At 34.1% G+C, this 17,798-nt stretch overlaps 1 protein-coding gene across 1 annotated transcript in view; it reads left to right on the top strand.

Moving 5' to 3' along the window:
• LOC149771384 (intraflagellar transport protein 122 homolog) overlaps window positions 1-17,557 on the top strand; it is a 96,644-nt gene extending 79,087 nt beyond the window's left edge. Inside the window, exons 23-28 of the mRNA XM_089948532.1 lie at window positions 2,019-2,184; window positions 5,359-5,470; window positions 6,315-6,440; window positions 9,052-9,137; window positions 11,287-11,451; window positions 14,827-17,557. Of these exons, the coding sequence (XP_089804658.1) occupies window positions 2,019-2,184; window positions 5,359-5,470; window positions 6,315-6,440; window positions 9,052-9,137; window positions 11,287-11,451; window positions 14,827-14,907 (736 nt within the window). The 3' untranslated portion in view covers window positions 14,908-17,557. The remainder of the gene's footprint in view (window positions 1-2,018; window positions 2,185-5,358; window positions 5,471-6,314; window positions 6,441-9,051; window positions 9,138-11,286; window positions 11,452-14,826) is intronic.
• The last annotated feature ends 241 nt before the right edge of the window (window positions 17,558-17,798 follow it).

Here is a 17,798-nt window from a genome sequence, read left to right as displayed (position 1 = left end):
GACCACTGTGCCAAAAACAAAACATCTGACTGTGAGCTAAATTTCTCACTTAAGATTAGTATTTAGAGTCCCTCTGGGTCTTGAGGATGTAGAAAGGTTTGATCTGCCCTCCATCATATTGTAAACGACAACTGGTGGAGGCAATATTTTTGACCTTGGATGCATCACTTTATGATGTTGTTGAAAAGGTCTTAGACTTTGTAAGAGGTTTACACAGAAAATTTCACTTTGTATTTTAAGGATTTTAGCCTGTTTTGCCTTTATCAGTTTTGTATGCCTCTTTTGGGATGAATGAATGTAATCAGCCTTATATAGCCAGGATTGTGCTGATGTACATTTTTCATACACATTTGACTGCATGGCCATACAGAAAGGGGGTTATGGGGCATTCGTGCTGTATGAGCACATTTCTTGTTTGTGACATTTTTACTAACAGCCAAAAATGTATCTCCCTTTACATTGGAAGAATTTTTTTTAAAATTGTGATTTAAAGAAAACATTATTTTGATCGTGAAGTATGAGTTGTAAATTTTCTGCTATGGTTTCTTATGTTTGGCAGGGGTTTTACATTACCATTTTTGTTCGGTTTTGTAGTAGGACAGGGTGTGATGGGTAAATGGATTGATACATGGATTGACGAACAGTTTTGTATTAGGACATTGTATGACAGGTAAATGATTGATAGATGAATTGAGGAACAGATAAAGAGTATCCTGCTACATCTGATGTCAGTCAGATTAAAACTGAAATTTATTTACATCTAACAAATGCTGATAAATGTTCATGTTCTATCAACCTTCAGAAATCCAGGTCCACACATTTTCAGTAAACCCATCAAATAAAGCATTATGTCCTGTTAGGGAGACCTGTCACTAGAAACAATAGGTTTTGAGTGGCATTTTTCACTTTGATAAATGAGAAAGCTGTAATTTAATTGGTGAATCAAAATATCAGCAGGACATGACAGATTGGTGTCTGTCAGATATCTCAAATTTAATCAGATTGTATGAATTGCTTTCACAAAAATGTGTTGATATTATTAAAGACATTTTCTTACAGCGCTGTTCCAGTAGAACCTATTTGGGACCCAGGGAAGTCACTTTCAAATTGGAGTAGTCATCCACAGATACAATTTAGAATTTTATAATTTTTCTACGACCTGTTTTGAATAATCAGAGTACCCATGCATATATTATCTTTTCTTCAGAAAGTGCCTTCCCTTTGTACTATGCATGTTTAAATAGAACAGCCCAAATATGGAGAAAAAAAAGTTGGATGCCTTTTATTTGCTTTCTTTCAGTTCTTGCAGTTTCATTTCATTTAAACAAGTGTATTTAAAAAGACTCATTGTCTGACTTGTTGAACTGTGAGTGAAATGAAATTGAAGGCCATTGCAATTTATTTGAATGTTTTATAGAATAATTTTATTAAATGCCTGTCTTCCACACAAAAAATATCTTTAAAAATCAAGCATTTATATCAGCTTGTTTTCCAGCAAAAAGTATATGTTAAGAAACAACATATTTATAAGAGTTTTTTGTCTATTTTTTTATGTTCATAGCAAATTTGAATGGGTAGTCATGGATCCAGGGTTATACTGTGGTTATAAAGTTTATAAATTGTGAAAACAACTGAAACAAAAGGGATATTTTTTGCAACAAAAAATTTGATATATCCTTTCTTTTGTAAATTCCATATCATACCAGGTCCAGATTTCACCAACATAGTCTTAAAATTATATCTGGACTAAAGACATTTTTGATTGGTCAGTTTTAAGTCATACTTGAATTTCATCTAATCAGATCATTAGATTTTAGGCTTAAGATTAAGTCCAGACATGAGTTTTGTTGATAAAATCCAGGCCAGATCTATGAGTGTTGACTGTGAAAGATAGATCATGAATACTAGGTCATCATCTAAATTCATTTTATTTGAGGGAGGTTCTTATAAGGAACTAATAAGCAATGCATTTACATTGAATGAAGTATACATCCTTTATTTCCTTAACGATTCACCAGTGCTACATTGTATACACTTGCCAAGCAGAGTAAGAATTTGAGTGCGTACAAATTGGCCAGATATGCATATGAGAAACTGCAAACTCTGCGTGTTCCAAATCGCTTCCAGGAGTCGGTTGATCTAGGCAGTATCTCAATTAGATCAAAAGCATTTGTTGATGCAGAGGTTGGTTTGCCTTTATAACATAATTACCTATGTGATTCTTGCACTTTTTTCATCTTAAAATTATGTGCTAAGTTGGGATGTGGTTCAGGCCCAGATTAAAATATTATCAGTTTTGTCCTCTTCTCTGACTTGCCAACATCAGTCCTAAGAAACGTTTTCTTCCAAATTCCCAAAACAGTTATTTTTTCCCTGCTATGTACAAGACCCTTTCAGCACCATACCATAATAATGTTTCTTCTATAACCCTGTCAGTACTGTAACTTTGCATATAGATAGCCTTTCATTTCAGAATCTATGAAGTTTAAAAAATTCTACCATTGTACTGACTCAGTCCTAAACTTATGGGTCAGGAATGGGGAAACAAACAATTTTTAACCTTAGCCTAATATGTAGGTAAAGATCCTTACAATAGTCTGTTCTCAAGATATGATTCCACATCATGTTGCATGTTTCAGTGAAAGTCAGCAACCATCTTTTAAAAAAAAAAAACTGTCTAAAGTACAGTGCAGCACTACAACACCATTCAGGGTAGCCATCAATGTGTACCATGTTATGGGCAATGTGGTTGCCTTTAATTCGGTTGAATAACATTATTTTTCTATCCATGAAAAATGACCTATGATCATGTCATGTTATATGAAGGACCGTGCTGTGGTGAGTTGCATAATATTAAAGAACCCTCTTGACTGTACCTATATTAAAGGGACTGTGATGATGAGGTGATTAATAGTAAGGAACCACCATCAGAGGTCTCACTAGGATTTGAAAACTAGGAGTCCAGGAGTACCACACCCTAAAAACTATGAAAATTACAAGAACTATTGCTTGCCCTTGAGTTTAATTTCTACATTCTTTATAACTCCGACATGGCTCGTTTGTCCATCAGAGTGAGACTGAATTTTGTCAATCCATGTTTGGACTTATTCCAAACACTAAGCTAGGCATCACACACTTTCTTACAATTAGCTACTGTCCGATCCAAACTATCAGTTCTAAGAACTTTAGCAGTCTTCTGAATCTTGTTATAATCATCGTCAGTTTGCCATTTAAGCCCAAAACACTTCTCCAAATATGCGAATGACATTTTGTCTAAGTCTCAACATGTCTTGATTCTGAGGTCCCCTGCACTGCTTATTCCACTACATTCAGAAAGGAACACACTACTGAAAGCTAAAGTTGTTTATTTATTGTACTCTTATAAATGACCACATATACATCTATAGGTCTTTCTGCCCCTGAATTGAATCACTGTAAATATCTGTACATTTTCCCACCCAGCCACCAGTCAGAGTCTTTGAACTTGCCACCCACCTATTGCATCATATTCTTATGATCGCAACATGTACATCAAGGGCTCTTTCAGCCACTGAATTCTGTTATTGTAAATATCAGCACAGCTAACTGATCAACAGATTTTCCCACAAAGCAGGTGGCTAAAGCAGAATTGGCAAGTCTTAGAATTTTGCTGCACACCTATTACATGCATACAGAGGACTCCCACCTAAGTGATTTTATGCATCCCAGATAAAAAAATTGGCATCTAAATATGCGTGATTAAGTGTTTCCGAGACCTCTGACCATGACTATACCCATATTAAATCAGGGATTGTGCTATATAGAGGTGCTTAATAGTAGGGAACAACCATGACCATACCCACGTTATATGAGGAACTGTTCTATTGTGATGTGCTTAATAGCAGAGGTGTACAGTATTACTGCTATACTGGTTTACTGTGGTACTTTTATTTCCAGTGGTACATACTATGGTACCAGTACTTCTGTAGTTTCAGTCAGTAAGGAATGTACGGAAATTCTATTAACAGCTTGTTTTAATTATTCACGACAAAATAATTTTTATAATTATCCCTTTTTTTTAAGAAAGTGATTGTCAAAAATTGATGGTGAATATTACAGATATGATTAGATTTAGAACCTTTAATCACCTGTTTGACACATGTCAGATAGGTAAACGCAGTGGCCAAATGAAATGTTGTGAAAGACATTCAGACCAAATTTAACTTTTGGAAAAAAATTTGATTAAAAAAACAACAAAAACAATACATGTCATGTTTTAGTTATTTACAAGCATGTTCATGTATTCCTTGGTAAGACTGAATCATCCTATGATTCTCGGAGTGCAATTATTTTCTGTCTGAAAATTACATAATTTCTGAAGTCCACTGAATATTTTCTTATTTGTTGAGTAAGTGTGTTTTATGTTAATTGGCCTTCTCTGATAAATATCTTGCCTGGGTGTTGACATCCCACGCAAAGTTTCCCTGCCTATCATATCAATGGTCAGCTAGTAAATTGTAGGCTATCAGCACTCCTGTTTTTATCAATAAGTTCTCTAATGTCAGCACTATGTCTTTCACATCAGGTATAGTGCTCCCACTTAAGTTACAGTTTTTAGACTGCAAATTATACAATAATAAATATATTCATAGAAAATTCATCTATAAAGTATTGATCATTTAATATGGGAGTAGGGTTTTGCTGTGATTTTTTTTGGATCAGAGCAAGAAAAAAATTTCAGCTATTTTCAGAGAGAAATTAAATAAAAACATGTCAGGCCTTTGTCGCAGAACATTGAATTGTTGGCTTCTAATTACAGTATACCATGGTACATGCCATGTTATGTTCAGAAATATTGCAGTATAAAATTTGTTAATAATAAGGAACTATCTTGACCAAACCCATGTTATAATATGAGGGACTGTGTCCACTGACATAGGTATGATATGGGTGTCACTTTTCCCAGTAGCATTCTTGTCGATGTTGTTTGTGCCGGTGATATAGGCATCATCATAAAGTTTTTGCATTTAGCACCATTTTTATAACACTGTTGCATGAATTGTCTTAGAACTTGATAGATGCATTTCTATTGATGGGTACTATTCAACATTGACAAGACAGGTCACAAATACCTACTTTTCTTGCTCTAGTGACCTTGATATGTTTAGCTTGTGCCCAGTGAAGCAGGCAAGACTTAACAATTTGCAAAATTGTTGTGTACAGTGGCAGTGTAGATAAAGACAGATGCAGATCGTGTAATACTTTTACCTTATTAAGCATGCATGTGTACTACTTTGTTGTAGTGGATGATGACATATAGATGCCTTATATAATGTCATAACTTGGTATATGCCATTTTTAATATTTTTTTAAATTCAGGAATTGCTGTCAATGTGCTACCGTTGTTCCACCACAAATCCTTTGTTGAACAATGCAGGAAACCAATGTATCAACTGTAGACAGCCATTTGTACATTCCTTTGTATCTTTTGGTAAGTATATACTTCATTATCTGGATTGTTAAGTTCTCAACAAAATTTTGACAGCTAAGCTCTTTTGAAGATTAAGCAGAGTTTCCTGGACTGATTCATTTCTTGAACAAGTACACACACACACACATTTCAATAACTACCCTAAAGTGGGGTCAAAAAACATAGAACATAACATAAGCAAGGGTATGAGGTATTGAGGTATCTCTAAGTAAGTTAAGAAAGGGATCGGCATCGATAGGGACAAGATTGGTTAAATACTCATTTTATTATTGCTTATGGAGTAATGGTCAGTAATTTTTTACAGATCTTTAAAACATTACTCCAGTAAATTTCAGTACACATCCCGTGTACCAGTAACAACATTGTCTATTACATCGCTGTTTTTCACAGGTGAATGTGAGTAAATTCTGGTGTTATTTTTCATTGTCTATTACATCACTGTTTTTCTTAGGTGACTGTGCATAATTTCTAGTGTTATTGTTCATTTAGAACTAAACTAGATTAATTTTTAAAAAAGATCGATATTTATTTATAGAAATAAAACAGAAACTCAATATTTGTATTGTTTTGCCAGTAAAGTATTGATCCTCAGATTTAGTTGCAAGTAATTACAGTTTTGCTTAGAACTCAGTGCTGATTTGGAAATGTTAAGTTCACTACAGACTTTCGATCTAGCTTTTCTGTGATAAACACTGTCCTTGAAACTCAGCTTTTCTTGCATCATGTATACCTTTCACTTCATTAATTCTTGCATTCCTTGGTCACATTTGTAAATGATTGCAGTAAACCACTGATTTATGTTAAATACTGCTGTTGTACTTATCTACTCCTTTGATCATGACAGAGGTGCTCCCCCTTGTGGAGTTTGTCCTGGAGGATGGTATTACAGATGAGGAAGCAATCCAAATTCTGGACCTGGCCATTCCCAAACAGAAGAATGAGAAAAAGTGGCAGGAATCCAGAATGGGCAGTATCCTTTAGGAAATAGTACTTGTGATAAATTGGTTTTACAGAAATATTCATATTTCCTTCATACTGTTGCATCCAGCTATATTTATTTTCTTATTCAGTTAAAACTTTAACACATTTTTATAATTCAGTATGAAATCAGTCCAGAAAAAGCCCATTCAATATCAGCAGCAGTAAAGTCACTGATATTTAGTTATGTGGTTTTATTACCACTGTTTTATCATCATGATTTTTGTGACATGGCTCCATATTTAGTAACTTCTGCTTGAGATGTGTTATGAGGGCAAGCATTTTTGAAGATTTTGTGTCCTTATAATGGTTTTTTCATCATAAAAGACAATGTTACAAACTATGTATGTCTTGTCAGTAAGACTCTATCTGCTACAATAAAACCACCATTCAGGTCCACAAAAAGTCTCGGCTTTTCCCCCTTTATCTCACTTGGATGTATAGTAATGTGAGCTTATGGCATGTCCGTGCGTCCACTGTGTGTTGTGTGTCATGCATCTGTCTAAACTTGTTATGTTAAACTTCTCAGAAATCAATGGACCAATTTTGGCCAAATTTGCCACATAGCATCCTGACACAATGAGCTTTCAATTTATACAAACGATGCCCATCCAGTATCAAATATGGTCACCTATACTAATAGCAGTAAAACTTTTTAAACAACCTTTTGGCAAACAGCTGAAACAAATGGTTTAATAGAAATCATTCAGGCTTTCAAATTCGTTTAAGTAATGATGACCTGCCTTCAGATGTAGCCACCATTACTAAAAATAGAAAAATATTATTAAAAAAAATATAAAAACCTTCAAACAACTTTCTATCCAAAGGCATTTGACTCAGATTTGACCAAGCATGACAAAAAGCATCCTAGCTTAGAGACCTTTCAAATGGTATAAATGATGCTGATCCACCTTCAAATATGGCCACCATTACCAAAAATAAAGAAAATTTTTCAATACTTCTTTTTAAAAACTGCTTAGCAGAATCTGACCAAATTTTATACAAAGTGTCCTGGCACAGAGGGCATTCAGACTCTAACAAGTTTGCATGTAAACAGGCCCAGGCCCATTGTTTGAATGGTAGGGCAAACACAACAGATGACAAAGGTACCAGATTTATAAACTTCTTATTTCTTAAGTGCTTCATAATTCAGGGTTCTCACTAGAATTTTACTTCATAGACTTTGTTTTGTCCCGCATGTAGCTTATATTGTAATTCTATCCCATGTCTAAAAGATGGCATCTTTTATGTGATTTTATTGCTGCATACTATTTTTATTCTTTGAAGTCCAGTTATTAGTTACAGTTTTCAGTGGCAACCCTTTGAGACTCGTAACCCCTATCTGGTCCTGACTAAATAAAACACAAGATTGCTATTATAAAACAGCTTAATTCAAACGATTGACTTCTTTTATAATTTTAGAGTTTCAAACCATCTTCTTGTATCACAGTTAAAACATTGTTGTATCCATTTGCATTTAAATTGGTTTCTAACACATGGAGAAAGAGATATGAAACCATAGGGCAGATAGCAATGTCTTCACCCAAAGTAAGTCCAGTTTACAGAATTTCAGCTTATTATATTATTAATTGACTCCTCAAAAAAAGAACAGTATGCAAGCTAATAATTAAAATGGTTTGTTTCTTCTTCGCCTTGAAAGAATACTAGCGTTTGAAAGAGTACCTTAAAGTATGTGACAAAAATGTAATGAAAATTGGATAAGAGGTGTTTATCAAATTTAGAAATTGAACGTAGTATATGGTTATAGCCACATAGATTACTCACTAATATTCCTGTCTTGCCCACCGCTTCGGTGGCCTAGTGGTTAGAGCGTCTGCCTCGGATGCGTGAGGTCGTGGGTTCGATCCCCAGCCAAGTCATACCAAAGACTTACAAAAATGGTACTAACAGTTTACTCGCTTGGTGCACAGCATTAAGAGGTTAGTGTTAGGACTCAATGGCCTCGTGTCAGGATAATGTGACTGGGTGGGACATCATGACACATGTCTGTGGCATGATGCCCCAGTGCTAGACATCACTATAACCTGCCACATTGCAGACATCATAGCGATATGACTGAAAAATTGTTAAAGCTACATTAAGAATCCAAATCACAACACACACACGCCCTGTCTTGCCCAGCAATAACAAATGTAACCCATTGGTGTTCCTGGCTCACATAACATTTGTATATGTTACATTGTTATTGCCACATAGATAACCAATTGTTCCTGTTTACCCAACATGTTATATATTAATTACCCCTTACGTAACACACAGATATTCCTGATCTATCTAGCAGTTGGAATATATATTCATGCTTAGTTGGTTGAGTAAAGGCTGTCTGTTATGTGATAGTTGATTGGTAGCTGCCACACTAGACTGAGAGTTGTTTCCTTCTCGAGTCTTGTGAATGTTCAAATTAGTGTTTTTAATTTTCTCACTTGAGCTGAACCCAGCTGATGTCTACTCAGTATTATACAGATGTCCATATAAAAGTTACTGTTTTTAGATAATCTGTATTTACCAGTGAATTATGAAAATGAAGACTTAATTGTTGTGCAATATTGATTATTATATAATTGTCCTTGACAAAATTAAAGATGTACAGAGCTTGAGACTCGGAGCTGATGAACCAGAAACTGATGAGCCAGATGACCCATTTTCAGCCAAACTCATGACATTTGATGTAAGATGAACTGTTTAAATTTCACATTTAATTTCTTTGTTCAGCATTATATTGTCTATGGGATTTATTCAGCATTATATTGTCTATGGGATTTGTTCCGCATTGTATTGTCTATGGGATTTATTCAGCATTGTATTGTCTATGGAATTTATTTAGCATTGTATTGTCTATGGGATTTGTTCAGCATTGTATTGTCTATGGAATTTATTCAGCATTGTATTGTCGATGGGATTTATTCAGCATTATATTATCTATGGAATTTATTCAGCATTATATTGTCTATGGAATTTATTCAGCATTGTATTGTCTATGGGATTTATTCAGCATTGTATTGCCTATGGGATTTATTCAACATTGTATTGTCGATGGAATTTATTCAGCATCGTATTGTCTATGGGATTTATTCAGCATTGTATTGTCGATGGGATTAATTCAGCATTGTATTGCCTATGGAATTTATTCAGCATTATATTGTCTATGGGATTTATTCAGCACTGTATTATCTATGGGATTTATTCAGCACTGTATTGTCTTTGGAATTTATTCAGCATTGTATTGTCTATGGGATTTATTGAGCATTGTATTGTCTATGGGATTTATTCAGCATTATATTGTCTATGGAATTTATTCAGCATTGTATTGTCTATGGGATTTATTCAGCACTGTATTATGTATGGGATTTATTGAGCATTGTATTGTCTATGGGATTTATTCAGCATTGTAGTGTCTATGGGATTTATTGAGCATTATATTGTCTATGGGATTTATTGAGCATTGTATTGTCTATGGGATTTATTCGGCATTATATTGTCTATGGGATTTATTCAGCATTGTAGTGTCTATGGGATTTATTCAGCACTGTATTATGTATGGGATTTATTCAGCATTGTAGTGTCTATGGGATTTATTCAGCGCTGTATTGTCTATGGGATTTGTTCAGCATTATATTGTCTATGGGATTTATTGAACATTGTATTGTCTATGGGATTTATTCAGCACTGTATTTCTATGGCATTTATTGAGCATTGTATTGTCTATGGGATTTATTCAGCATTGTATTGTCTGTGGGATTTATTCAGCACTGTATTAGCAATGGGATTTATTCAGCACTGTATTGTCTGTGGGATTTATTGAGCATTGTATTGTCTGTGGGATTTATTCAGCATTGTAGTGTCTATGGGATTTATTCAGCATTGTATTGTCTATGGGATTTATTTAGCATTGTAGTTTCTATGGGATTTATTCAGCACTGTATTGTCTTTGGGATTTATACAGCATTGTATTGTCTATGGGATTATTCAGCATTGTAGTGTCTATGGGATTTATTCAGCATTGTGTTGTCTGTGGGATTTATTCAGCACTGTATTATCAATGGGATTTATTCAGCATTGTATTGTCTATCAGATTTATTCAGCATTGTAGTGTCTATGGGATTTATTCAGCACTATATTGTCTATGGGATTTGTTCAGCATTGTATTGTCTATGGGATTTATTGGGCATTGTATTGTCTATGGGATTTATTCAGCACTGTATTGTCATTGGGATTTATTCAGCATTGTATTGTCTATGGGATTTATTCATCATTGTATTGTCTATTGAATTTACTCAGATTAAATAGATCCAGACCCTTGTTAGATATGTATGAAATTGCAGATGGGAAGATCATGTTTCATATATTTAGTTATTTGATTAAAAAAATGAAAAGGAATAAGGGAATTACTTTGGTTTTTTAGTTTGTCTGCTGTCCATTAGATTTAAATAGGGTTCTCTTTTTCTTAATAGTCAGAGGAGAGGAGAGATAGATGAATTTGAATTTGTACAGAGCCATAATGAAGGTTTAATTGCCTTGTATGTATCTTTATTATATTTCATAATTTGCATCAAATGCAAACCAATTATTTTTATAAAATTTAAGTCAGTTGGTATTATATACCAATGTTTGGAAAATGTATGTGACTCTCAGTATAATTGTTTTATGGTATTTTATTATTTATTTTGCAGCAGAACCAAATGAAATGACATAAATCAATGCTGCTTCTAAGTTGACCTCAATTTGCAATTTAAATAAGATTTAGAAATATAAAAGACCTTTAAATCAATACAGGCTTCAGCTTCTTGTATGATACAACTTGTTGATCACAATTACAGCAAGGAGGTACAGAGTTCAGGCCAGTGGTGGTCAACAGATCAGTATTACAGACAATATCCAGAGCTGAGGTCTATGTTTTAAAATGGCCCAAGCCTCTGCATTACCAGTTTTTTAAGACGTTGCTGCCTGATGTTACGATAACAAAATGTCCTTCATGTAACAAGGTAAGATCAAGTTCCTGTTTTTGAAAGATCCAAAATAAATATTCATTAAAGAGACATTACAAGGTTGAAGAATTTCAAACATTTCCATACCACTATAGAGAAGTAATACAATAACGTTTATCTCTCTATTGATTCTAGCATACTTCTGGATGTAAGGTCTTACTTTTAGAATAAGAGACTTTCAGTTTCAGCTAGTCTATTTATCTTGCCTGTATGAAATAAAGGAAAGCTGTTGTGATACCTTATCAACAGCATTTGCATCAGTGTTGACATATATGAAAGCAAATGGACATGTACCGGATCACTGCATCTCATTTTGTTCCTAGGTCCTTGGCAGCAGTTTAAAGTGGGTTTCATTGCATCTACCTGCTGGGTAGGAAACTAAAGGGGCTGACTTTGTACATATACTTTATTTGTGGGTTCAAACCCCAGCCAAGTCATACCAGAGAGTTATAAAAATGGTACTAACAGCTGCCTCACTTGGCACTCAGCATTAAGAGGTTAGTGTTAGGGCTGGTCGGCCTGGTGTCAGGATAATGTGACTGGGTGGGACATCATGCTACATGTCTGCGGCATGATACCCCAGTGCTAAACCTCACTATAAAATGCCACATTGCAGACATCGTAGCGATATGACTGAAAAATTGTTAAAGCTGCATTATAAATCCAAATTTGGATATGTTTTTATACATGTAATCATGAAACTTTGTGAGGGGTTCCAATTTCGTGAGTACCACTACACCTTCATTACAAAAGTAGGTCACAATGATCCATATTTCATGCTTCAGTGACTGTTTTTTTAAATTGCAATTTTCTTCTGTTGTCCATGACAGAATCAACAGTTAGATGATTGCATGTATCTTTGTTAGTACCACACCCTTTCAACAAAAACTTTTTGCTAATGACCACATAAGTTTTTTTTACACCAAGCATACATGCTGTCATATGTGTAATCATGAAGCTTTGTGAAGGGATGCATTTTGACAAGTACTAAACCTTATTTGCCTTTGGTTAAGTATTGTACTTTAAATTTATTTCACAGGCACTGTTCATGCTAGTCATTACATTAGACAATTGGATATATCTCCAAAAGTAACAAACCCTTACAACATAAGAAAACCAGTGTGGGACCTGCATAACATGTTGAGGCTTAGATTTAGCTCATAACCACATAGTTATTTTATGTGATTTCTATCCTTTCTAGAATCATGAAACATTGTGAGGGAATGCATTTTGATGAGCAAAATGTAGGTCATCATGGTCCATATTTTATATTTCACGACTTTGCTTACATTTTTTGTTTGATGTTCATTTCTCAGGCACTATTCATTAGAATCATGAAATTAATGACAATATTTTATTAATACCACACCCTTATGACAAAAGAAGCTTACCATGACCTATATTTGAATCTTGCTAACTTTAGTTATATTTGTTAATTTAGGTCATGACCTCACAAGTGTTTGGCATGTTGTATGCACATTATCCTACCAAGAATCATGAAATTTAGTGAATGCATTTTGATAAGCACTACACTTGTTTTTGCAAAAAGAGGTTTCTGGGACCTGTATCTCGTGCTACAATGACTTTGTTGAAGTTTTGTTTTTTAATTTCATTTCTTGGGTTTAGTTTATATTAGAGTCATTAAACTTTACAACTGGATGGATCTTTTTTAGTACTCTATCCTGACAAGCAAAAATGTCATTTTGACCTACATTTTATGTTTTACTAACATTGGTTAAGTATTTTTTGTTGAGATCACAACCACATAGATTTTTAGGGCCCAATTTCAGGATGAACGAAGTGTTAGCAACCTTTTCCATATGTCCATCCATCCACACGTCTTATAACCACAAAAACTCTTTAACCCTTCCACACATTTGGATGCCATTTAAGCAGTGAATTGCCTATGACACATTGGTGTGCCATTTAATGGTTTGGGCTTTTTTGGTAAAATGTTTGGGAAGTTATTGCCCTTTTTCAATCAGTGTGAAATCTCCAGTATGGCAGATCATTGTAATCAGCCTGGCTCAGGAGTTATTTAATACATTCTAATGCAGCTTGATGTGTACATTTTCTCACAGACATAGATTAGCCTTTTATGGGTTTTGTCTTGTCAGCTCCATTTTTGATCAAGTTATTGACCTAGGGAATCATATCTGTACATATCTGTTACTTGTAATCAATATAGCTCAAGAACCATTCAATATATTTGGATGCAATTTTGTATGAACGTTGTGTCTTAGACCTGGATGTACCTTTTATGTGTTTAGTCTCCACTTTGGATAGAGCTATAGTCCTTGATAATAAAGTTAATATCATAACATTGGATGTTGCTTGTAACTTGCATGTATCATGAACAAATCAGTATATGTTGATGAAGTCTGATATGAACATTGGACCATAGACTTACATATTATATGCCTTTTATGGGCTTGATCACAACTAATTGATTTGGGATAGAGTTATGCCCCTTACCAAGCAAAATCTGGTCTTTACATGATTGGAACTTGTAATTCAGGATAGCTCAAGCAGCATTCAACTATTCTGATGGAATTTGGTATGAATATTATCTCTCAAACCTTGAATTGCCATTTAAGGGGTGTGCCTCCTCTTGACCAATTAGGGCCACATCAATCAATTTAATATCTTTACATGGGATGTTTATTGTAATCAGCTTTGCACATGAACCATTCAGCATATTCTGAGGCAGTTTGAAAAGTGGACATTATGCATTTTATGTGAGACTTCATTTGTAGTGGATAATCAAGGGAGTTACTGATGCATGAGCTATGCTTGTTATAGTGATCATACTGACTGTCACTCTAAGTTTATTCAAAGCCTTTGACTTCTGCCCTATAAAATCTGACTTAAGGAGTGGATAATGGCAGCAGCTTTTCATGCAGATTTTATCAACAATGATTTGAATACCAAAAAAAAGAAATACATTAATGTATTTTTTCCCTTCATCTCATAGTACATCTGCTTTGATATCATAGAAAAGAATGTCCCTTTGTTATTGTTTTGTATCTTTTATGGCTTGTAACGAGGAACAACATTTCATGGGTTGAGATCACTTCAGTCTAAATTTATTTTCTGCATGATAATTATTGTTTACATTTACTGGTGGAGGCTACTAAAAGTTTTATATTGGTAATTGATGTAATCTTAGATTACTTTGTGGGGGGTGTGTTTTATTTTGAACCATGATGTGGTCAAAATCTTCATACGTTTTACTTGTATAGATCCCAGTCTTTAACTTCTACATGCTTTGATGTTAAACAAATAGTGTACTGAGGTTTGAGTGTGAAATTTCTTTCACTTTTAAAGAATTCTTTTGTCCAGTTGTAATTGTGATATTTTCTTGTATTCCAGTTGTTCCACACAGATGACTTTGAGTTGCAGTACCTACAGAAGGGCTATTGTCCATTTTGTCGTGTGAACCTTGATGACTAGTCGCAGTTTTATCTGCAGTGTATTATTGCTGTTATTACTCTAATCTTACATGGAATATTCATGCAGTTGTCCTATTTATTGATATTCAATGATACAAAAACAACATTCAGATCCACATATTGAAAAAGAATATGAGGGTCTTCCCTTTTAATTTTACATTACTGTAGAGACATGATTTTCCTAACTCAGCAGGTGAATATGAGAATGGTTCTAATAGTCAATAAGTTTGGATAATTGAAAATAACAATTTATCAAAATTTTTTTAAATATAAACTAGATGAAAAACCCATGTTTAGAAGGTTGTAAAAGTGAAGGTTGTACTGTGAAAATCTTGACAACTGTATACTATAGGACAAGAAGAAATTATGCTAAGTCAACTTCTGTTGTACATCTGTCTCTACTCATTTTAAAACAAAATATGTTTCTCAAACATGTTTGGTCATATCTGCAACACTGTACAGTGTAATAGATCACCTCTTAATCAAGCTTATTACATCTGAAACTGTTGTTGTCTTGCCTGGTAGAGTATAGTGAGACATAACCATAGGGATACAACACTGTACAGTGTAAGATATCATCACATATTCAAAAAGCTTATTACATTTAAAACTATTTTTGTCTTGCATGGTAGAGTATGGTGAGACATTAATATAAGGATACAACACTATTGTACTGTGTAAGAGATCACACCATATACAAGCTGCATGACACTAACACCATTCATGTCTTGCCTTTTAGAATATGGTTTGACATAGGTATAGTGATTCTACTTTATTGTACAGTGTAATAGATTACCCTATATACAAGCTGTATTACATGTAACATGATTATTGTCTAGCTTGAGACAGCATGGTGAGACATGGGTATAATGATACTACACTATTGTACAGTGTAAGAGATTACTCTGTATACAAGCTGTATTACATCTAAAACTATTACTGTCCAGCTTGAGACAGCATGGTGAGACATGGGTATAGGGATACTACACTATTGTACAGTGTAAGAGATTACTCTGTATACAAGCTGTATTACATCTAAAACTATTACTGTCTAGCCTGAGACAGCATATTGAGACATGGGTATAGGGATACTACACTATTGTACAGTGTAAGAGATTACTCTGTATACAAGCTGTATTACATCTAAAACTATTACTGTCTAGCCTGAGACAGCATATTGAGACATGGGTATAGGGATACTACACTATTGTACAGTGTAAGAGATTACTCTGTATACAAGCTGTATTACATCTAAAACTATTACTGTCTAGCCTGAGACAGCATATTGAGACATGGGTATAGGGATACTACACTATTGTACAGTGTAAGAGGTTACTCTATGTACAAACTGTATTACATGTAAAACCATTGCAGTCTGACCTGAGGCAGCATGGTGAATCATAGGTATCACTTTTCCATCAGCAAAAGTATCATTATTGTTAATATTCTGTGTTAAATCTTTTTGTAAATCAGTGACCTGGGCACGGGCTGGGGTTGATGGATGCATCATTGCACACATTACAGGTGAGACACATTTATTATACAGAAAGCATGGAGTGGCGTCTTGTTATATATGGATCATTAGGAAGGTGTTCATATAATGCATTTTAGAAATTAAATGACTGTTTCTAATATTTGGCTCTCAAAGGGCAACAGAAGTTACAATGAATCAGCTTGCTTGTAAATTATTCTTACATGAAGTGAGGACAATAAATGTTAAAATCCTCTAATTATATATGTAATGGAACACTTGTAATCTAAGTCTGAAATTTTTTTGATAAATCAGCATGTAATGTTACAAAAATATAAATAATAATAAATTAATAAGAATGATTCTGAATGTAATGTCCTATTCTAATTGCTTTATTGTTGGTTTGATAGTTTTGAATCTCATATTTTTTCCATTGTTGAATTCCAAATGATAACAAAATGCTTTAACACCATAATTGGCATATGTTACATGTGAACCTTAGATCTTCTATCAGTTGGTGTACAGACTTAAGTTTTCCCTATAGCTGATGATGAATCTTGATTTTCATGCTTTCATTTCCATTCATATGCTTTGGTGAACATAGAGCAGGTATGTTCTGGGCAGGACATTTAGTATTCACAATGGTTGGTTCTCTTAGGAGTATAAGAGTTTAGGTAAATAATGTACACAATGCATGTTTTGTATTGTGCACTGAATATGCATTGCTCAATAACATTACATTAAGAGAAAAAGAGCTGTATCTTTTTTTCACAATGGAGACTTATGTGAAAAGGAGACAGGCCCAAATTAATCGTAACACAGGTATACACCAGCAACACAGGAAATACATCAGGTTATACTGTATTTACTTGATGGTGCAGGTAAGTGGCCTAATATGCAACACATTACTTACATTAGAGAATAACAGTCTTGTATTTGAGGGTTTGAAGATGGTAATTGTAGTTTCAGTCACAACTTAAGCAATGAATATCTGACAGTAAAATTACCATAAATCTCTTTTAACTGCCTCAAACACAAATATATTACCATATATACTTGCTTATAAGTTAGGTCCAACTGTAGATTGTGTAGAATTCCACAACATAGCATTGTTCTGTACATTTCTGACCTACATAATTTGCAGTTTAAAGTTAAATCTTTAATAAAACAATACCTTGTCTTTGCTTTCAATGATTTGTATATTTTTCTGAAAATATTTGCCCGATGATTTACGAAAATGGACAATCTAATAAACTGGTACATCCCAGACTTAACGAAGTCCACCATTATTTCCCATAATGCTTACTGGTTCATTTTCAGTTTCAGACTACTTTTTATAACGAAATAGTGTACAAGAGGCAGTTAATATATATCCAGATCACTGATTCTGATCTTAAAACACATGTTTGTATGTTTTATCA

Source organism: Sinohyriopsis cumingii, unplaced genomic scaffold, assembly GCF_028554795.1.
Source record: "Sinohyriopsis cumingii isolate HCF-2022 unplaced genomic scaffold, ASM2855479v2 utg001887l, whole genome shotgun sequence".
NCBI lineage: Eukaryota > Metazoa > Mollusca > Bivalvia > Unionida > Unionidae > Sinohyriopsis > Sinohyriopsis cumingii.
This window is presented reverse-complemented; position numbering and strand designations above follow the sequence as displayed.